The 22276-nt window shown below is 45.3% G+C and overlaps 1 protein-coding gene across 2 annotated transcripts in view; it reads left to right on the top strand.

Moving 5' to 3' along the window:
* Positions 1-22276, top strand: part of LOC124775058 (neutral ceramidase-like) — a 486227-nt gene that overhangs the window by 382276 nt on the left and 81675 nt on the right. For both annotated transcript variants that reach the window (XM_047249851.1, XM_047249852.1), the window contains 2 exons: positions 5320-5541; positions 7862-7984. In XM_047249851.1, the coding sequence (XP_047105807.1) occupies positions 5320-5541; positions 7862-7984 (345 nt within the window). The remainder of the gene's footprint in view (positions 1-5319; positions 5542-7861; positions 7985-22276) is intronic.

Below are 22276 nucleotides of genomic sequence, written 5' to 3'. Positions count from 1 at the left end.
CAGATTGCGTTGCGCCGAAAATATTGTGTGTCAGTTTAGTGTTGATCAGAATAGGTAAAGAGCGAAATGACTGAGTACGTTCAGTTCTGCTCAGCTGTTTGAAAATCAAATACTGTAAGAAGTTTATCAGCACAGTAATTCATTAATATTTCTAAGGGGACGTTTCAATAGAGCCATTTGAACCATTTGAACCTGGACAGCAAGCTACACCGCGATGCATAGCGCCTCTCTTGCAGCGTCTGCCACTTGAGTTTGCTAAACATCTCCGTAACGCTATCACGCTTACCAAATAACCCTGTGACGAAACGCGCCGCTCTTCTTTGGATGGTCTATATCTTCTCTGTCAACCCGGCCTGGTATGGATCAGCATCGTTGTTTACGGGGCAGTAAATCAGAAGGATTTTAGTGACAATATGCAGTAATCTTTATATAGAAAACTGACATATAACGAAAAAAACGTCATTTCGTAAGGACAACGCAAAAGTGCTCACAGCCAACGCGTCTCTGATAGTGTTACCGGTATCATACTGGACTGTCGGCAACAATTTACATTCCCCACTGATGTTCAGTACAAAGGGTCATGTGTGAAAGGAAGCTGTCGCGAACGTTTCTCAGCAATCACTCAAATTAAAATGGCTCTAAGCACTATCGGACTTAACATCTGAGGTTACCAGTCGCCTAGACTTAGAACTAAAACCTAACTAAGCCAAGGACAGCACACACATCCATGCCCGAGGCAGGATTCGAACCTGCGACGGTAGCAGCAGCGCAGTTCGGGACTGAAGCGAGCAATCACTTTCTGTTGATCCATTGTAGGCGTGGGACAGCTGCTCTTTATCAATGCAATTCGCCAACAACGGTGAAATTGAGATGTTATTTTATTTTATTACGCCTGAAGATGGAATAATGGAATGCGGAAACTGGTAGTGGAAACAAATTATAATAACATTTCAACTGCACGGCTTTTGGCGAATTTCAGTATTAACAAAAAGGATTTTCTAAGTATTGTTGCTTTTTGAGGCGCCCTTTTGCGTGTTTGCACGATGTCGTAATTATCTCCGCAGAGGTAGCCTCTCTTGCGTTCAGGAAGTTCTTCGACAACTATGTCACAAAGGCTTTTGTCCCTGGCGCCTGCGGTAATTCGAGTTTAGTCTTCCCACTAAAACTTCCCTCTTCTCCAACTTCACTCAACCACGAATCGATCAAGAGGTTCCCGAAATACCTGTAAATCTCCTTCTAGCGCCTTTAGCAGCAAAAACAACAGAAAAAGTGCCTGAAATTCCTCGAGAGACGGCCGGCAAATAACAGCGGAATGAGGGACCACCTACAGGAACACGCTTGCGGTCGTGAATAACTCACTTTGTACTCCTGTAGTCCAACGCTCACGGTTGTAATAATACCTGTCACGTGGGTTCTGGAAGGAAGGAGAAACAGCAGCCGCTAATGTTAATTATTCTGTTTAGTAAGAAATACCTATATTGTCCCTTTTCAATTAGCAGTTCTTTCACTAAGTTATTTACTTAATATTGAACGCATGACGCAAATGATCTAGTACCTTATCGAAAAAGTACACTACTGGCCATTAAAATTACTACACCAAGAAGAAATGCAGATGATAAACGGGTCTTCATTGGACAAATATACAGGGTGATTCAAAAAGAATACCACAACTTTAGGAATTTAAAACTCTGCAACGACAAAAGGCAGAGCTAAGCACTATCTGTTGGCGAATTAAGGGAGCTATAAAGTTTCATTTAGTTGTACATTTGTTCGCTTGAGGCGCTGTTGACTAGGCGTCAGCGTCAGTTGATGCTAAGATGGCGACCACTCAACAGAAAGCTTTTGTGTTATTGAGTGTCCGCAGCTCGTGGTCGTGCGTTAGCGTTCTCGCTTCCCACGCCCGGGTTCCCGGGTTCGATTCCCCTGCGGGGTCAGGGATTTTCTCTGCCTCGTGATAACTGGGTGTTGTGTGATGTCCTTAGGTTAGTTAGGTTTAAGTAGTTCTAAGTTCTAGGGGACTGATGACTTCCGATGTTAAGTCCCATAGTGCTCAGAGCCATTTTTTGTTATTGAGTACGGCAGAAGTGAATCGACGACAGTTGTGCATTTCGAACGAAGTATGGTGTTAAACCTCCTGATAGGTGGTGTATTAAACGTTGGTATAAACAGTTTACAGTGTTTGTGCAAAGGGAAAAGTTTTGGACGGCCGAGAACGAGTGATGAAAATGTAGCACGCATCCAGCAAGCATTTGTTCGCAGCCCAGGAAAATCGACTCGCAGAGCTAGCAGAGAGCTGCAAATTCCACAATCAACCACATTGGCACTTATCTGTCCGTAACTACCTGAACGTCAACTACCCGAGGCGATGGATCGGCCGCCAGGCAGCCCGTGACAGAGCACTTCATCACTGGCCTCTAAGAAGTCTTGATCTTACCCCCTGCGATTTTTTCTTATGGGGGTATGTTAGGGTCGTAACGGATCTGAAATGTAACGTCTGCTGTTCAAATAACTCTTGATTGAAAGCGAAATTTCACTCATTCTTAATTAATCATGAATCAGGCACATCCTTGACGTTCAGTGTTGAATTTAATGTACGCAGTCGATTTACTAACCCTCTCATTGATTTAGGCTCTAACAGTAAATCTGAAGGAGGGGCGATCGACGTAATATTTGTGATTAAAAGAAATAGAATATGATGATAATCTCAAGGTTTATGTATACTCGACAATTTATTACAAAAGACAACTGGAGTTTTAAAGCATTAAAATGGACTGGTGTTGCCTAATAATCGTGTATCTGACTATAAACTGATTTGCAGCTTGACTATGACGATCAAAGTGCGTCTTTGTTTACAGTAAGAACAGATTCCCAAAGATCTGTGGAAGCACTGTGTAATATGAAACAGTGGAACGTATCTAGAATCTTAACTACAATACTCTCGCCTCTCCTAATATATCAGATCTGTAAGCAACACTTGCCAAAGGGCTTGCCGCAGTGGTAACACCGGTTCTCGTCAGATCACAGAAGTTAAGCGCTGTCGAGCTGGGTTAGCCCTTGGATGGGCGACCATTCGGTGATGGGTGACCATCTGGTCTACCGAGCGCTGTATGCAGGCGGGTTGCACTCAGCCCTTGTGAGGCAAACTGAGGATCTGCTCGACTGAGAAGTGGCGGCTCCGGTCTCGTAAACTGACATACGGTGGGGAGAGCGGTGTGCTGACCACATGCCCTTCCATGTCTGCATCCAGTGACGCCTGTTGGTTGAGAATGACACAGCGGCCGGTCGGTATCGTTGGGCCTTCATGACCTGTTCGGGCGGAGAGAAGCAACACTTACCGCAACCGTCAGTGTAATGTGGGTAGAGTGGAGACACCATGACTCCCTAGGCTGAAGTTCAGTGCTACAAACTGCTCTGCCACTCAAGAGCGCAGCCACAACCCTTACCACTGTCCACTGTCCGCGACTTGTCTGCACCTAGTACGCTTATTTTATAAGTCTCTGAAAAGCAGATTCCTCCTTTACCCCCCCCCCCCTCCAAAAAAAAAACACGTCCATCAGTCAATAGTCAGTACAGCCTGCCAATGGGTAACTGTTTCTTTGAAGAAATACTGCGCTAAGAAGCGGCGAAAAGTCAACAAGCTAATTAATTGAATTTCTTCCCCTCTTTTCTAAAAAACGATCGCAAAGTGTTGCTAACACGCCAATTGGTGCTCATGCAGCCACCAGCTAGCCTCGCATTACAGCTCCTGTGTAAATGTTAAAAAACTGTTCCCGAGGTTAGTCGCCGACTTTGCTTCAGCTTCTGAACGTTGAGTAGTTCAGCGCTGTTTTAGGGAGGCCAGGAGATGGTTATTTGCTCAAGTATTTCCTTTAACAAGCTTCTAGCTTCTACCGTCCGCTGACAGAGTGCAGTCTTGTAGAACAAAAGCTTTTCAGCCCAGCGACCTCGCAGGCCGTACTAAAAACTGGATAATGGCCTCTCCAACTGTTCAACGTCAGCGAAGTAACTTTCACCTCCCGACATGTCGAGGACACTATACCTGCTCTATTTCTCCCCATTGTTCGTTTCGCCGGGCCTCGCTACAAGTTGCCTGTCTCATATTCACAGCACTCCTCCCTTCCAAAGCTCGTCCATGAAGGAAACTGATATACTCATTACCGTGGTAGTTTAAGAAGAAGAACTGAAATAGCTCTTAAAATAGCTGCGGTAACATGACTCCCATTGAACTAATTCAACTCACCTTCATTTCCATAATTAAAGATGAGTAAATCAAAAGACGCGACCCAAAGTGTTTGCCAGCTATTATACTATACCCTACAGCAATCCGTTGAAAGGATTTGGCTTTGGCGGATGATAGGAGAACTTTGTCAGCGTCATGTGCCGTGACAACTGTAAAGTACGGAGCAGGTAGTGTTATGGTATGGGCGTTTTTCTCTTCATTATGGTATAGTCCCATTATTGCGCTTAAGAAAACAGTAAATGGGGAAGGATATGAACACACATTGCGGAATTGTGTATTGCATATAGTAGACTATTTGGACCCGACGATTGTTTGTATAAGTATTGGAAATGTAACCTGTCATAGAGCACGATTTGTGGACAATAACATTTCTGAAATGAATTAGCGTCCCTGGAGTCCTGACCTAAACCCAATGGAACACCTTTGGGATGAATTAGAATGCCGACTTCGCTGTGGACTCCAGCCTCCAACATTACTACCCTCTCTGATTTTGTGTCTTGAGGAAGCATCATTCCACAGACATTCAGACACTTCGCAGAAAGTGTCCCCAACAGAGTTCAAGCCATCATATAGGCAAAATGTGGACACATCCAGTTAATTATTAATAGATGGGCAGATATGTTTGATCAGTTAGTGTAAACTGAACATTTGTCGCCTAACATTTCTTAGAATATTTTAGGAATGGTGCTCTCTGCAGACCATCATTTTATGGCCCTAAATGATAATGTACTTGAAAATTTTCGTTGTTTTCTGGCAAATATAGGTTATTATTTGTCTTTTGTTGGTTTCGATTCTGGGACCCAAGAAGGTGAAACATTTTACTCTTTATATTCATGGTTCTTAGTTAAACACGCTATAACATTTTGGGTAATTCAGGTCAATGTTTGGAGTAAGTTGTGGGTAATATTTCACCTATAATGGGGCCGTACTTGGTAAAACATCGTTGTGTTGATGGTAATCTTAGGATTGAGACAAACTTTCCTTTACTAACTTTTATATTTTTCAGAGTGCATGTAGTGCTTTTTTATGCTGTGCTTTAGTTGTAACATTTGAGACCATGAAGAGGCGCTGGTTTGCAGGGCCCGTTCATCTCGGCTTTCTCGTCGAGCAACCTGGGCGACGTGTCGCCCAACACGGCGGGCCCTCGCTGCAAGGAGACGGGCCGCAGCTGCGACCCGCTGTCCAGCACCTGCGCCAGGGCGCCCGACGGCCGCCAGGAGCACTGCTACTCGCCTGGGCCCGGCACCGACATGTTCGACAGCACCCGCATCGTCGCCAAGCGACTCGCCGGCAAGGCTTCTGTGAGTGTCCTCAGTCCTCCAAGTACCACCGTGTACATGGTTGAGTTAACGTTACAGATCTCTCGTGTCACCATCCTCTTGGGATTCACCGACTCGATATTCAAATGGAGCACAAAGAGGTGCAATGAAAGTGACATACATTTGCATGTTTGTAGAAATTAATCAGCATACGATGTTGCATGTGAAGTTCCCTTGATCTGTTTGCACGGTTCTGTTCCTAACGCCACTTTTGACAGATTGTGTCACAGGTATTAAATTAAGCTAAGAGCGAGGAATATAACATGTGGAGCCCACAAGGTTCAGTGTTGGGTCCCCTTCTATTCTTTCTCTAAATATATGATCTTTCTGACTTCAGTTGGGGTGGTACTAACCTAACTGAATACGTGTTTGACCCACTGTATCGCTGTAAAAATGAGCCCCCCCCCCTTACTTGGTTACCAACTGAAATAGAATGGGATTAAATTAAAGTGCCACTGATGTGAATACAAGTAATAATTAATGAACGAATGGGCTAAGAACTGTTTTCACTTAGGTGCCAGATATCATCATTTGTGATACTTTGGACATTCCTGTGTGTCTATTATAAAAACAACCTTAGTCTGGGAGAATATATTATATGGGTCCCACAATGTATCATCCTTGGTCCACTCTGTTCTTAACGTATATAAATGATTTTTCAGTGATTTTAATGGGGATAGTACTGAGCTGGCTGAACTCATATTAAGAGACATAGTGAATTACCATATACTTGGGATCCAGTGATTTGGTAATCATGTGAAGTAGAAATGTGTATAATAAAGCTGACATTGTCATGCGAATCAGTATCAGTCAATCAGAAAATTCGTTGAAATGTCTGTAATTTGTCGCAGGAATGCAAGTAAAGCCAGAATGGTGAATGTAGCATATGCTCCCTTATTTTATTCAGTGCTGGGTCCACTCTTGTTCTTAACATACATAAATGGTCTTCCAGTGATGGTAATGCGGCTGAGATGTCTGAACACATGTTAGGTCCACTGTATCAGTGTATAATTAGGATCCCACCCTTTGGTAGTGAAATGAAGTAAAGAATGACGAAATAGTGACATTTTTGTAAGATAGTCTCACGAATGAACTAATATCGGAATGGGGGAATACAAGAATGTGAGTGGGGATGGCGAGGATGGGGAGGTCACACAATATTTGATACCCGTTCTGCTTCTGTTCATAACTTTTATAAATGATCCTACAAGGGTTTTAGTAGTTAAATGTGATGTTTCCTGCTAACACACCTACTAATCGTCTACCCAAACTGACAGATATAGCTCAAATAGTAGCTGCATTTATATAAAACTTGTGCATAACAAACAGTTCGTCTTAATCCCATAACGTCTCGTATTGAACAACTCGAAATGAGCGTAAATTACCTGCTGGTGCAACACCACGAATTATGTAGCAGTGCACAAATAACCTGTCGCTTCGAGACTTATACTTCTAATACAAGAGATGTGATTTTTTGTTATTTCGGGTGTCCTATTTCGTACGATTTCTTCGCTTTTGCGTCTGTAAACCTGTCTTGAAGGTATCTGTGCAGAGTTTATCGGACATTAAGGCTGTTGTCAGCTGGTAATAAGTTTCATGTGCTTTGTGGTATCGCCGATTATTTATTTTACAGAAAAATGGATCAGAGAATTTGTTCTAAATTTGGAAATTCGCCCAGAATAAAATGCGGTAAAGCTTCAGAAATATTAAATATTGCTCATGGCGAGTCTGCTATTAGTAAACAAGGGGTTTATGAATGATTACAGATTTTTGTACATCCCTGGAGCAGCAACAGTAGACTAAAATCTTCTTGCAGAAGTCGAAATAGTTCATTGCTTTTGCACCACGATAATGCACCTGTTCACACTGCGGAGATTGTTCGTGAATTTTTGGCCGAAAAGAATGATGCCTCACCATTCATATTCGCCAGACATGGTAACATGTGTAGTTTTACGTTAATGGGTCCTCGATTTTACAAAAGTACATAGTATTAAATGCGGTGAAAGCCTTAAAGCTATCCTAAAGATGGAATTTCAACAATAACTTATGGGGTCTATTTTGAAGGGGATAACACTGACGTTGATGAATAATTAAAAACACTTAAAAAAATTCTCGTTATATTTGAATGCAGTTCGTAATTTAAATTGCAGCGGCAGATCAGGACTACACTGTTCTCAGTGTAAAGCGTAACTATCGATCTTCAGACCAAACTGCGCAAGATTTGTTGGTCCTGCAACCAAAATTTGTAGATTTTAGGCACTGCTGAGTGTGAACCGTCACCATTTGTGTTTGGTGTTTACAGGAGCTGTGGCGTTCTTCGAATGCCAGGGAGGTGACCGGTCCCATTGCGTTCGCTCACCAATGGGTTGACATGCCGAAGCAGACAGCCGAATACGTCGACCCCGAGACTGGAGCTACGACCACCGTGAGTTTCTGCTTCCATTTTTTTGTCGTTTGTTTACCTAGTTATCCATCAGGATAGATCGTTGGTCAGTCCCATTTAGGAATGGAAATTTCACTCACTCGGGAATCTCGAGGTGAACAGCCAATTGCTCGAGAATCTCGTTTAGCATCTCGAAAGGGAACAATTCTGCACTCTCCTCAGCAAGTACAGAAAGCACAACATACTGTTTCTGTCAGAAACACTGTTTAGCAAAGTTTTCTGGGAAAGAAAACGAGGGAATCGAAAGCGTATGGCAGTGATTCCTGCTAGCCAGAATTCACCTTTCTTCACCAATTCCAGCTTGTGAAAGGGGATGCCTACTTTAAGGGACTTCGTATTACTGTTGCCTGCCAGTTCATCATATATTACGTCTCTTCTGATCCCCTTCTTATTCGGAAATTGCTCTATTGAATCCAGTATTCTCTCAGGTACCAGCCCTCCTACGTAGAGCCACACCATCGGATCTGCTGCTTGTAGATTTGCGTCTCGTGAATCAGCACCAGTCAATGTCTCATTTTGCTTAGCTGGTCGCCTCTCTCTTCTATGGATAACTTTCCTCCATCATTCTTCGTTTATATGCGTTTCCATTTCTGGTCTTGTCATATTTCTTGTTGTAGGTGTTTCTTCTTCGTTTGTGGTAAATACATATTCTGTTCCCTATGGATGGTTTTGGGTCTTTTTGTGATTTAGGCGTCTTTCGTCTTTTATTTTCCCTTTCTTCCTTTATAAAAAGCTTAGTTCCACAAAACATGCTCACCTTCTGTACAATAAAACAATCCAATCACGCTCACTGATCGTACTTAGAATCAAAATGGCTTTCGCTTGGAGTATACCTCTGTCGGTGCAATCACGACCAGCTGCCAAGCATGACTCTGGCCACGGGCAATCCAGACGTACTGCTCGACATGGCACAGTGCTATGAAAATAGTGGGGGTATGTTGGTGGGAATAAGACACTACTACATTTTCACCAGGTGATCTGCATGTTGGTTGCCCTTAATAATGATCCATCAGCCTTGATGACAGCTTCTACTCGCACTCGTTCAGTTTCTTGGGAAAAGGCAGCGGAGTCTTCACGTTGTGCTGCACTGACGAGAGGTGTCGATGTCGGTCGTTGAGGCCTGGCACAAAGACTGCGTTCCAAAACATCCCAGAGGTGTCCTGTAGGATTCAGATCAGGACTCTGTGCAGGGATGTTACTGTCGCGTAACCACTCCACAACAGGCCGTGCATTATGAACAGGTGCACGATCGTGTTGAAAGATGCAGTCCCATCCCCGAATTGTTCTTCAACAGTGGGAAGCCAGAATGTGCTTAAAACATCAATTTAAGCCTGTGCTGTGATAGTGCCACGCAAAACAACAAGGGGTGCAAGCGCCCTCCATGAAAAACACGGCCACACCGTAACACCACTGCCTCCGAATTTTACTGTTGGCACTACACACGCTGGCAGATGACGTTCAAAGGGCATTCGCCATACCCACAGCCTGCCATCGTATCACCACATTGTGTGCCGTTTTTCCACTATTCAATCGTCCAATGTTTACGCTCCTTACACCAAACCGAGCGAGGTGGCGCAGTGGTTAGCACACTGGACTCGCATTCGGGAGGACGACGGTTCAATCCGGCGTCCGGCCATCCTGATTTAGGTTTTCCGTGATTTCCCTAAATAGCTCCAGGCAAATGCCGGGATGGTTCCTTTGACAGGGCACGGCCGACTTCCTTCCCCATCCTTCCCTAATCCGATGAGTCCGATGACCTCGCAGTTTGGTCTCTTCCCCCAACCAACCAACCAACCTTACACCAGGTGCTCCAGACAGCGCCGAACAGCAGAGCTGTGGCTACCTTCTGCTGTGGCATCCCGCCGGGAACATTCTACTAGTTGTGGCTTCCCGTTCAGTTGGGCTCAGACGGCCACTCACAGCGGCTGCGAGACGCAATCCCCAGGGCCATCTGATACCGTCGGGCAAGCTTGATCACAGTGCGTTGGACCACTTTCGTCAGTTTTTCGCGGGAACAAGGAAGTTAGAAATGGTGGGCGCCTTGTGGTTCCCAAGTCGTGCAGCCACCGTAAACAATAAAATTACCAAGTATGCAGCAACCAGTCGCAAAATCATATTTATTCACTTTTGCAAATCGATTTCAACTGATTAACAGCCATCATCGGTGCTACAAATACAATAATAAAAATAATTAATAACAGTGGCCAAATGAATAAATGTACATAAAGCAGCATAAACCAATTAAATGTATATGGGCGCATTTCATCATTTAAAATGAGCATACAGATTTACCTTTCAACGATGTGCCCTGAGTAGTAAGCAGAGGTCAAACACAGTGATACATCGAGAATTGACTATGACAACGAGAAACCATAATTGGGCGCTGCAAAGCAAACCCGCCCTCTATGCGAAAAGATACAGCTAAAATAAAAATGAGGAGAAGAAGAAAGAGGTATGACATACAAAGTTAGGTAAAATATAATTATTTAATACCAAAATATTTACATAAAATGGATATATTGACAAAAATTTTGTCAATCACATAGTGCAGTTATATACGCCAAAAAGCGATTGTACTAATTAGTAAAAAGGAACAAACGGAGATGAGAAGCACACCATCGAAAAAATTTTAAAAACTTTTTAAAAAATTTTTAAATTATTTATCATATTTTTATCCAAAAGCAAAAGTTAATCATAATGGCAAAACGTAAAACGGTGTTGGCATCCATCTAGCGTACAGTTAATGACATGCAGGAAAATCGGACTTTTTTTTGGCAGATGGAGCCACATTGCTGAATGTACATGTAATGTAAACTACGTTGAGATAACAAAATTACGGACACGAACGAAAGAAACGTATTAATGAAATAAAGCCAAATGGAAAAATAAATTAATTGGGCATTTGCTGCCTTGTCGGTTGCACCAACAGACATATGGGGTAGATTTATGTCTCATGATATACGGGCACACCATAAGAGCCCCTAGAAGTTCTCAATTCATCCTATCGAGCCAGTGTTAATTTTCCCATGTATGAAGTGTGCTAGCACCTTATTTTTGCATTTGTCCTTGTTTCATTAATACGTTTGTTTCGTTCGTGTCCGTAATTTTCTTATCTCAACGTAGTTTACATTTCATGTGCATTCAGCAATGTGGCACCATCCGCCGCAAAAAAGTGCGATCTTCCTGAATGTCATTCACTGTACACTAGATGGATGCCAACACCGTTTTACGTTTTGCCATTATGATTAACTTTTGCTCTTGGATAAAAACATGATAAATAATTCAAATTTTTTTTTAATTTTTAAAATTTTTTCGATGTAGTGCTCCTTACCTATGTTTGTTCCTTTTTACTAATTCGTACAGTCGCTTTTTGGCGTATATAACTGTACTATGTGGTTGACAAAATCTTTGTCAATATATCCATTTCATGTAAATATTTTAGTGTTATATCATTATATTTTACCTCACTTTGTATGTCATAACTCTTGCTTCTTCCTCTCATTTTTATTTTAGCTGTATCTTTTCGCATAGAGGGTGGTTTGCTTTGCAGTGCCACCTTATGGTTTCTCGTGGTCATAGTCAATTCTCGAGCCGGCCGAAGTGGCCGTGCGGTTAAAGGCGCTGCAGTCTGGAACCGCCAGACCGCTACGGTCGCAGGTTCGAATCCTGCCTCGGACATGGATGTTTGTGATGTCCTTAGGTTAGTTAGGTTTAACTAGTTCTAAGTTCTAGGGGACTAATGACCTCAGCAGTTCAGTCCCATAGTGCTCAGAGCCATTTTTTTTCAATTCTCGATGTATCACTTTATGTTTGACTTCTGCTTACTTTGTGTTTGACCTCTGCATGATTTTGCGACTGGTTGCTGCATATTTGGTAGTTTTATGGTTTACGGTTGCTGCACGACTTGGGAACCGGCCGGCCGAAGTGGCCGTGCGGTTAAAGGCGCTGCAGTCTGGAACCGCAAGACCGCTACGGTCGCAGGTTCGAATCCTGCCTCGGGCATGGATGTTTGTGATGTCCTTGGGTTAGTTAGGTTTAACTAGTTCTAAGTTCTAGGGGACTAATGACCTCAGCAGTTGAGTCCCATAGTGCTCAGAGCCATTTTTGACTTGGGAACCACAAGGAGCCCACCATTTCTAACTTCCTTGTTCCCACGAAAAACTGACGAAAGTGATCCAACGCACTGTGATCAAGCTTGGCCGATAGTATCAGATGGCCCTTGGGATTGCGTCTCCCAGCCGCTGTCAGTGGGCGTCTGAGCCAAACTTAACGGGAAGCCACAACAAGTAGAATGTTCCTGGCGGGATGCCACAGCAGAAGGCAGCCGCAGCTCTGCTGTTCGGCGCTGTCTGGAGCACCTGATGCTGCCTGCGCAGCTTTTGTGCCAGAAGGACGGATGGCTGCTGTGCACTGCGCTATTTAATTGGGCCGTAGAGGAACGCACCGATTCTACGTAGCTCTGACGCGGAGCGCCGAAGTTGTCGGCTCGCTGAGCCCTGGGCGGGAGCCTCACTCACCGCCGGTCTGCCGGCCGGCTGCGCATTCCACAGCTTCAGGAACATCGAACCGGCACTGTGCGTCTGCGCCAGCGAGGTGGTCGTCACAGAGCTTTAATTACGGGCTCGAAAAAAAAAAATAAAGCTGCTACCGAGAATAGGATGGGCGGGTATTCTGTGTTAGCCTGACATGTCCGGCTTTTTACGGTCATGTCCCGCCAAATATTCACAAGCCCGTCCTGTCCGTCTTTTGTTAGATTTTTTGCGTTGAAGCGGAGAGCGTACAACTGAGTCCTGTGCCACGTAAACGGCGTAAGAGCGAGGAATAAGTATGACGAAGCCATATATATTATAATAATGTATGTACTTGAGTATGTATGTTCCACATCTCCTTCTAAACCACTGTACCGATTCCAACCAAACCGTCTGGAGAGAATCGCTGTGGGGATAGGAGCAACCTGCCTATCAATAGGGTTTGGGAGGAAAAGAAATGTAGCCCATACCGCGCGAATACCCAGACTTCATTGCTCCAGTTTTCAATAACTAGAGCACTTAGCCATTTCAGGAAACTTTACGCCTAATTTCCAATATTTACGAAATTTTCCTAACAGACATACACCCACAAAATAATGAAAGGATAACAAATTCGCTTACTACGTTTTCGCTGTTCAAGATGTAAATATGCCACGTGATGCATACAGCTTTAATTCATTATTTATTACTAAGAGCATTCACAAGACATTGTGCAGACAGTATCCACATATACCACTGGATGTACCTACAAAGTTATATCATTGTACGACACACAGTACGGATTATATTACGTCATAAACATTGACCTGCGTGAAAATGAAACTGCGGGGCGAAATTCACAAGAGATGCATATGAGGTACGTGTGGAAATACGTGTGAAAAATGTGAAATATATGTGACATGTGTGTACGTGGTTAAAGCCTCTGGTAAAAAGCTGCTTCTAAAACCCTGGAACGAATTGAATCAATGTCGTGGACGTATTACTTACTATGTGGAAAAAAATACTTTGAGGGTAAGAACCAGAAATCTCCTGAAACTTCCTGGCAGATTAAAACTGTGTGCCTGACCGAGACTCGAACTCGGGACCTTTGCCTTTCGCGGGCAAGTGCTCTACCAACTGAGCTACCGAAGCACGACTCACGCCCGGTACTCACAGTAAGCTGTGAGTACCGGGCGTGAGTTGTGCTTCGGTAGCTCAGTTGGTAGAGCACTTGCCCGCGAAATACAAAGGTCCCGAGTTCGAGTCTCGGTCGGGCACACAGTTTTAATCTGCCAGGAAGTTTCATATCAGCGCACACTCCGCTGCAGAGTGAAAATCTCATTTCAGAAATCTCCTGTTGGGGTGGAGTCATAACGTGGAGAGGGAAGGGGGAGAGAGGACATGGAAAGAGAGGGAGAGGGGAAGAGGAGAAAGGGAATAGGAGGAGATGGACAAAGAGAGGAGAGAGTTTGAGATGGAGAGAGAAATGAAAGACCAGAAGATGGACAGAGACAGGAAGGAGGTAGAGATGGGCAGAGAGAGAAGGAGATGGTGGTGAACAGAGAGAGGGGAGGTGGAAGCGGAGAGAGAAAGGGAAGTTGAGAAGATTTACAGATGGAGAGGAGGGCAGAAGAGATGGAGAGGCAAGAGAAGCACATGTACAGAGGGAGGGGCAGTAGGAAATTGACGGGGAGAGGGGAAAGGGGGAAAGGAGGAGACTGAAGAAAACATGAGGAAGAAGGAGATGGGCTAATAGGAGATCGAAATAAATTCGTACCTGGGCAGTGCCAGGTACACAGCTAGTAAGGATACGTAACATAAGGATATACACGTATCATAAGGATATAGAGCAACAGGTGCTGTTCATATGTCTATGTGCTACGTCTGTGTTCGGAGACCGAACGAGCCTAAGACACGGTGTCACAACCTCACTAAGCGCAGAGCGAGCTTGGCAAAGCGGAATCTGCGATCAGATAATGAAAACCCGCTCTGCCCCGCTAAGCTAGCTCGATGCACTCTCCACTGCTTGGAGACGCATGTGCGAACGAGGACGAGTCGGCCCTGCACTTTCGCTATTCTGTTATTATTTATTTACGAGCAGAATTGAAATTATCAAAATTATGAATATCTTTTTCGTGTTTTCCGCCTTATAGGAATAGATAATTTGTTTTTCAATGATTTTTTGAAGCTTTCAGCTGCCGTTTTCTTTATTTCCTGTGCGCTTGTACAGTTTCGTCCTTAGGCCATTTTCAAGTATTTTATGGATGATTTTTTGGTAACAGATTATGTCATATACGTCGTTGCTCCTATGACATCATGTTATGCTTATAAATTAGTTCGAGGTGTTCACGCTGTTTTAGAAGCACGCTACATTCGAACAGTCGCTGCAAAGCTCTTGATAAGAGCAGCTGCGCACCCTATCGGATTGAAAATTATAGATAATTTATTGTTTTATTTAATGAACAACTCTTAATTTATTCTGACTTAGGATTATATTAGAAAGAAGACAGAGCATTTAAGAAAATTTAGGACAATTCTGAACAATGGTCAAGAAAAAAGTTACAAGTATCAGTGTGTGAAGCGTTTTTGTTTCTATTTTGTTCGAGACGTTCATTCCCTACTCATCAAAGTTGAGAGGGTCCTTCTAGAAATCTGTTCTTTTCACATGAATACGCTATCTGTTCAAAGGTATCTGGACACCTATAAGTGGACATATATATCTGTTGTGTCCACCATTCACCTGTATGACGGACTCTGCTGGGGACACTTTCAGTGAGGTGTTCAACGTCTGTTGAAGAATAGCAGCTCATTCTTCCACAAGAGCCGAAACCATAGAGTAGTGATGTTGAGGTTGAGATTGGGAGCGAAATCGACGTTTCTAAATTCCCACTGGCCAGTGCATTTCGGGGGGGAGGGGGGGGGGGGTTATTGTCCACAAACAACTGCATCAAAGATACTGCGTGACATGATAATGTTGATGTCAACGATCATCACCTCCAAACAGTTCCTCGGCTGTTCCCAACAAACACTATGCTGTAAACTGTGTTCATATAGTTCGACATTTAGGTAACGTTGTCCAGCCATTCGCCGAACCCAAACCCTTCCAACAGATTTACTTAGAGAGACTTATTGCTCTAATTCACTCGTTTCCACTCATCCGCTGTTCGATCGTGTCGCCCTTTACACCACTTTCAATTGTCACTTAAGAAGTGGGTAACTTAACAAGAGCTGCTCGGCCATTGTATCCAGTTATTTTTAACTCTCAATATGCTCCGTCACTTTGCTAGCTGGATTGTTGGTAACGCTCTGGAACTCACGAGTGAGTCCTTCCGCTGATCTCGTGCGTCATTTTACATCCACACTCTCTAATGATCGACAGCCCCTGTCTCTCAGTACATGAGATCTGCCTGGCTATGGTTCAGCTGTGATAGTTCCTTCGCATTTTGACTTCACAGTCACATCACCAACTGCCAACTTTGGCAGTTTTAGAAGCGCTGAACATTCCCTGATGGATCTGTTCTTAGCTGACGTCCAGTGACTAGTCCACGTTCGCCGCGCGGGATTAGCCGAGCGGTCTGGGGCGCTGCAGTCATGGACTGTGTGGCTGGTCCCGACGGAGGTTCGAGTCCTCCCTCGGGCATGGGTGTGTGTGTTTGTCCGTAGGATAATTTAGGTTAAGTAGTATGTAAGCTAAGCGACTGATGACCTTGGCAGTTAAGTCCCATAAGATTTCACACACATTTGAACATTTTAGTCCACGTTCGGAGTCATTAAGCTCTCATCACTAACCCATTCTGCTGTTGGTGCTTCTGTACTGACAACACAGTACTCCCCGCCACCTTTTATAATGGCTGCTGGTCAATTTCACGCTACATAGTGGCGGGCAAATACTTTTGTATATATGAAGATGGTCCGAAAGAACAGACACCATCGGTGACCATGCAGCTCGTTAGAATGAAAGTACAATGAAATCAATAAGCCAACGGGGACAGTTGAAAATGTGTGCCCCGACCGCGACTCGAACCTGGGATCTCCAGTTCACATGCAGACGCTCTATCCATCTGAGCCACCGAGGACACAGAGGATAGTGCGACTGCAGGGACGTATCTCTGGCACACCTCCCGTGAGACCCACATTCCGAACTTATTGTACCGCACTATATTCATAGTGCCCCTGCCCATTATACTCATTACTCGCAGCTTTTTGCCGATTCCCGTAAGAGTTCGGGCACTATTTGCCCATCCACACAGAAGAAGATGGGGGCACACATTTTCAACTGTCCCCGTTGACTTATATCAACGCCTGTATTGCAGCTAGGGGTATTCATTTCATTGTACTTTCATTCTAACGAGTTGCATGTTCACCGATGGTATATGTTCTTTCGGACAGATACCATATTCATATATATATAGTTAAGGCTTGCCGGCCATTTGATCATCTTCTTCTGTGCGGATACACAAACAGTGCCCGAACTCCTACGGGAATCGGCAAAAAGCCGCGTGTAATGAGTATAGTGGGCAGGGGCACTATGAATATAGTGCGGCCCTCATCTCGTGGTCGTGCGGTCGCGTTCTCGCTTCCCACGCCCGGGTTCCCGGGTTCGATTCCCGGCGGGGTCAGGGATTTTCTCTGCCTCGTGATGGCTGGGTGTTGTGTGATGTCCTTAGGTTAGTTAGGTTTAAGTAGTTCTAAGTTCTAGGGGACTGATGACCATAGATGTTAAGTCCCATAGTGCTCAGAGCCAATATAGTGCGGGACAATAAGCTGGGAATGTGGATCTCACGGGAGGCGTGCCAGAGATACGTTCCTGCAGTCGCACTGTCCTCTGCGTCCTCGGTGGCTCAGATGGATAGAGCGTCTGCCATGTAAACAGTAGACCTCGGGTTCGAGCCCAGTGGGGGCACACATTTTCAACTGTCCCCGTTGACATATCAACGCCTGTATGCAGCTAGGGGTATTCATTTCATTGTACTTTCAAATACTTTTGGTCAAGTACTTAATCTCGGTAGGATGGTAATAGGCGGAAGCAGTTCGCAATTGGGAATATTTGGGAGACGATTACCAGTTCCGACGCTGGACTGATGATCAACATAAACTTCCCAAAAACTTTGATAGAAACAGGTGGCAGAGGTGAGAAGGGGGGATGAATTTATGTTCAGTTCATTTCTAGGACAATATTGTACATTGTTGAGGAAGAAATTAAAGTTGCGTGTGTGTAGAATAGGAGATATGTGCGTCGGCTTAATCACCGATCTCCAAAGTTCCCTCTGCGGGGCGCGTAGTTTTTAATTAAAAACCACACCTGTAGTGGCGCTAAGAGGGAAGGAGCCAGTGGAATGCATCGCATGTGGTCCCACATTTGGCGCTACCCGTATGATCCGCGCTCCAGCGTCTATTCCGTGCACATTCCTCGCAGATAACTGCTGGCGGAATGCAGAAGGGGGATCTGGAGTACAGCTGGAGGAACGCATCACGGGAGTGCTGGTGGCGGACGGCATTCCTGAGCGCCTGCTCCGCATGCCGTCTTACGCTGCGTCGACGCGATGCTCCTCATTTGCTCAGCTTCGCGCATGCGCCTCACGATTTCCGCAGGTAGCATAACGCCCGTCCAAGGGCTTACCTTTCCGTCCTTACCAGGAATCTGGCCAAGCGTGAACAGTCTGATTCGTCTAGTAGGATGTACTGTCGTGTCCTGACATAGATGGGAGAGGGAGAAAAGGGGTTGCTGGTCAGTCTGCGCTCCCGAGCGGTACAGAGCAGAAGGCAGGACAATTCGCAGTGAAGGCATTTAATCGTTTTCTTCTACATCTACATCTACATTTATACTCCGCAAGCCACCCAACGGTGTGTGGCGGAGGACACTTTACGTGCCACTGTCATTACCTCCCTTTTCTGTTCCAGTCACGTATGGTTCGCGGGAAGAACGACTGTCTGAGAGCCTCCGTGCGCGCTCGAATCTCTCTAATTTTACATTCGTGATCTCCTCGGCAGGTATAAGTAGGTGGAAGCAATATATTCGATACCTCATCCAGAAACGCACCCTCTCGAAACCTGGCGAGCGAGCTACGCCGCGATGCAGAGCGCCTCTCTTGCAGAGGCTGCCACTTGAGTTTGCTAAACATCTCCGTAACGCTATCACGGTTACCAAATAACCCTGTGACGAAACGCGCCGCTCTTCTTTGGAACTATCTGAGCCAACGCTGGATCTATCTGAGCCAACGCTGGTACAGGCATTTACTAGAAATGCAGGTGGTGAGACTCTGTAGGGAACTCGTTGTGGAGACTCTTGGACAACAGGGTATTGGAATAGTTGTTTACTCCAGATAGGACTAACTAATACACTGGAGGCTAGTTCTAGGGTTAGAAGAAACACGAATAACACTGTTACAACAGAAGCCAGTGCAGAAGTCCCAGGACTGGATGCTAACCACAGTGGCAAACACTAGCAGCATCGTAAGGCAACAACTTAGTTGCAAAACAAAACATAGTGAATGTGACACTGTTCACTGAGGCATTCCAAGTGAGAGAGCAGACTTACGAGGAGCTGGACCGAGGCTGGATTCGACGGACGCGGATTCGGCGCCCAGATCGTCTGACTGAGAACTCCGCCAAGATGCGGAATCTAGGGGTTTTAAAGAGTCGCTCCGGGGCACTGTTTTTCCGACTTAAGCCACCCAGCCAATCCCGCAGGTCTCTTGCAGGCGCCTGCTAATGACAGTTTTGTTACGTCCCCTCTACTGCTCCTAAGGCGGGGATGTTAATGCAGTTGCGCTAACATTATTCAGCTGAAAGCTAAACGTAACTGCTCTGCCAAATAAGGCTTGCAACATTATTGTTATACGTCATTTAGCCCCGACCCTCGGGCTCCCCGGAGTAGGGACTGCTACGTCAGCAGTTCTTTGGCGCTTTCGCTCTCTTTCTAACCCTTGTGAGCCTACTGACGTTGCTGTTCTCAGGGCTGGTATCAAGCAGGCTTTATCGCTAACACGTGTCTGTTCGTTACAGAGTTGTACGGTGGCAACCTACCACAGCGTCTAGACGACATATGAAGTTACATGTTAATTCCTTGAAGAGTACCGAGCGAGGTGGCGCAGTGGTTAGACACTGGACTCGCATTCGGAAGGACGACGGTTCAATCCCGCGTCCGGCCATCCTGATTTAGGTTTTCCGTGATTTCCCTAAATCATTCCAGGCAAATGCCGGGATGGTTCCTCTGAAAGGGCACGGCCGACTTCCTTCCCCATCCTTCCCTAATCCGATGAGACCGATGACCAAGCTGTCTGGTCTTCCCCAAACCAACCAACCAACCTTGAAGAGTAACTGGCGCCCTGGGACCGCGTCTGGGGGCGCCTGCATTTTCGCAGGGCTCTCCTCTTACGGTTTACTTCATGTAACAATGTCTCTACTAGTTTCGTCTGCCCTCAGCATCGTCTCTGCTTCCGCGCGTTGGAGCGCCTGTCCTCCTTTCTCACAGCTTCAAGGTAACACTACAGTAGCAAGGAATAATCAGTATATTACAGTACTTGTAGAACTCGGACGGGAATATATCTTTTTGAAATTACAACCTTAGCTTGCTGTTGGCGAGATGCCTCTAAACGTACCACTCAACGCTACCAAAACACAGCCAAGTACCTTTTAAGCGCACTAATTCACTATAAATTCGCATAATTACCCGTTACTTCAACTTGCTTTCTTTTTTCAAATTGATCGATCAGCGTGGCGCATTGTAATTTCGAGGGTCTGAGAATGTCACACGAACACAGTTCCTTAAAGACACTCACGTCTGTTTTCATTCATAGATCAGCCATTCGACTCACCACCTGCAATTTAATTACAATACTCAAGTCGAAGGCATGCTAAATAACGTTCCACGAGGAGTCCCATATAACCGGTAGTATTTACTTGACGTTCCATATATAATCTCCAAGAAAGAAAGGAAGAAAAAAGCGGTACACGAAAAAAGAAATTTTCTGAATGGGACAGAAATCGGTAGCTGTGATGTATATGTACAAACAGATGATTACAACTTCAGAAAGTTGGATGGCTGATTTTTTTTTTTTTTTTTAAAAAAGTTCACAAATTGATCAAATGACAGACACGCTGGTGCATATCTGGCCTTTATGCAAGCAGTTATTGACAGACTTATTAGATGTTCTTCTGAGGAATATTGTGCCAAATTCTGTTCAATAAAAGAATAAATTGTCCGTTGTAGGCTGTGTTGTGCTTTATTAAAATCGTGCTATTAGCTAATTTAGGTCGTGAATTACATATGGTGTCCGTCACATAAAAGAATGTGTTGAGCACGATGTGTAATAACTGACATGGGAAATGAAACTTCCTGGCAGATTAAAACTGTGTGCCCGACCGAGACTCGAACTCGGGACCTTTGCCTTTCGCGGGCAAGTGCTCTACCAACTGAGCTACCGAAGCACGACTCACGCCCGGTACTCACAGCTTTACTTCTGCCAGTACCTCGTCTCCTACCTTCCAAACTTTACAGAAGCTCTCCAGGAGAGCTTCTGTAAAGTTTGGAAGGTAGGAGACGAGGTACTGGCAGAAGTAAAGCTGTGAGTACCGGGCGTGAGTCGTGCTTCGGTAGCTCAGTTGGTAGAGCACTTTCCCGCGAAAGGCAAAGGTCCCGAGTTCGAGTCTCGGTCGGGCACACAGTTTTAATCTGCCAGGAAGTTTCATATCAGCGCACACTCCGCTGCAGAGTGAAAATCTCATTCTGGAGACATGGGAAATGTTTGATAATGGCTCACGGCCAAAATTAGCTATCACCATGATTTAAATAAAACGCAATACAGCCTACAGTGTGCAGTGTATTCTTTTATTGAACACTTAGAGGCTGTGGATCCCAACGGAAGCAAAATCTTCAAATTCTGTCCAGTTGACGCGTTAGATCGTCAGAATCCCGATCTGGTTGGAGGCCTCTGTCCATAATGCTCCAAACGTTTCTCAACTGGGGAGAGATTCGGCGAGGTAGCTGACCAAGGTAGAGTTTGGCAAGCAGCAGAAACTCTCACCCTTTCGGGCGGGCATTATCTCGCTGGAATGTAAATCCAGGATGGCTTGCCATGAGGGCAACAAAACGCGGCGTAGAATGCCGTCGACGTACCGCTGTGCTGTAAGGGTGCCGAGGATGACAACCAAAGGAAATGACACCCGAACCATCACCCCTGGATATCAGCCCGCCTTTAGACACGTCTTCGATCTGGAATCTCATTGACTCGAGTAGAATTGTCTTTAGTGATAAGTGCCGGTTAGAACTGATCCACAACGCCCAGAGAAAACGTGAGACGTGTAATCGAAATGGCAGACGAAGACTTGTGGCATAAGACAACCCTCATTCCGCCAAAGGCTTTGTCATAGAGGGCGGAGGAGCGTACAGAGGTTCAGGGCGCTCTGTTGCCCTTTGAGCCGTAGTTGTGTCCGGCTCTTCGAAAAGCGCGCCAGGCGGAGTGCTTTCGCTTCACGTCTAGTGTTTGCGGTGGCGCTTTCGGTTTGGCGCGCTGTTTGGATGGCTACCGCCTTATGGCGGGAGGTGGAGCAAGTGTACGGTCGCGTGACGATCGAGGGGTACGTACTGGGCGGTGACCGAGAGAGGTGGTGGCGCGAACGGGGCCCTGTTGTTGGGGGTCGTCAACAGCTCGCCACGTGCTTAGCCCGACCTCTTGGCTGTCAGGGGCTAAGTCTGCCTTACCAGCATGTACGTGGCTTACGAAGATTAGAAGCCTTGGTGCAGGAGATCAGCGTGTGGGACCGT

This window comes from Schistocerca piceifrons, chromosome 2 (genome assembly GCF_021461385.2).
Source record: "Schistocerca piceifrons isolate TAMUIC-IGC-003096 chromosome 2, iqSchPice1.1, whole genome shotgun sequence".
Taxonomy (NCBI): Eukaryota; Metazoa; Arthropoda; class Insecta; order Orthoptera; family Acrididae; genus Schistocerca; species Schistocerca piceifrons.
The sequence above is the reverse complement of the archived record's forward strand: the minus strand, read 5'-3'. Positions and strand labels throughout refer to the sequence as shown.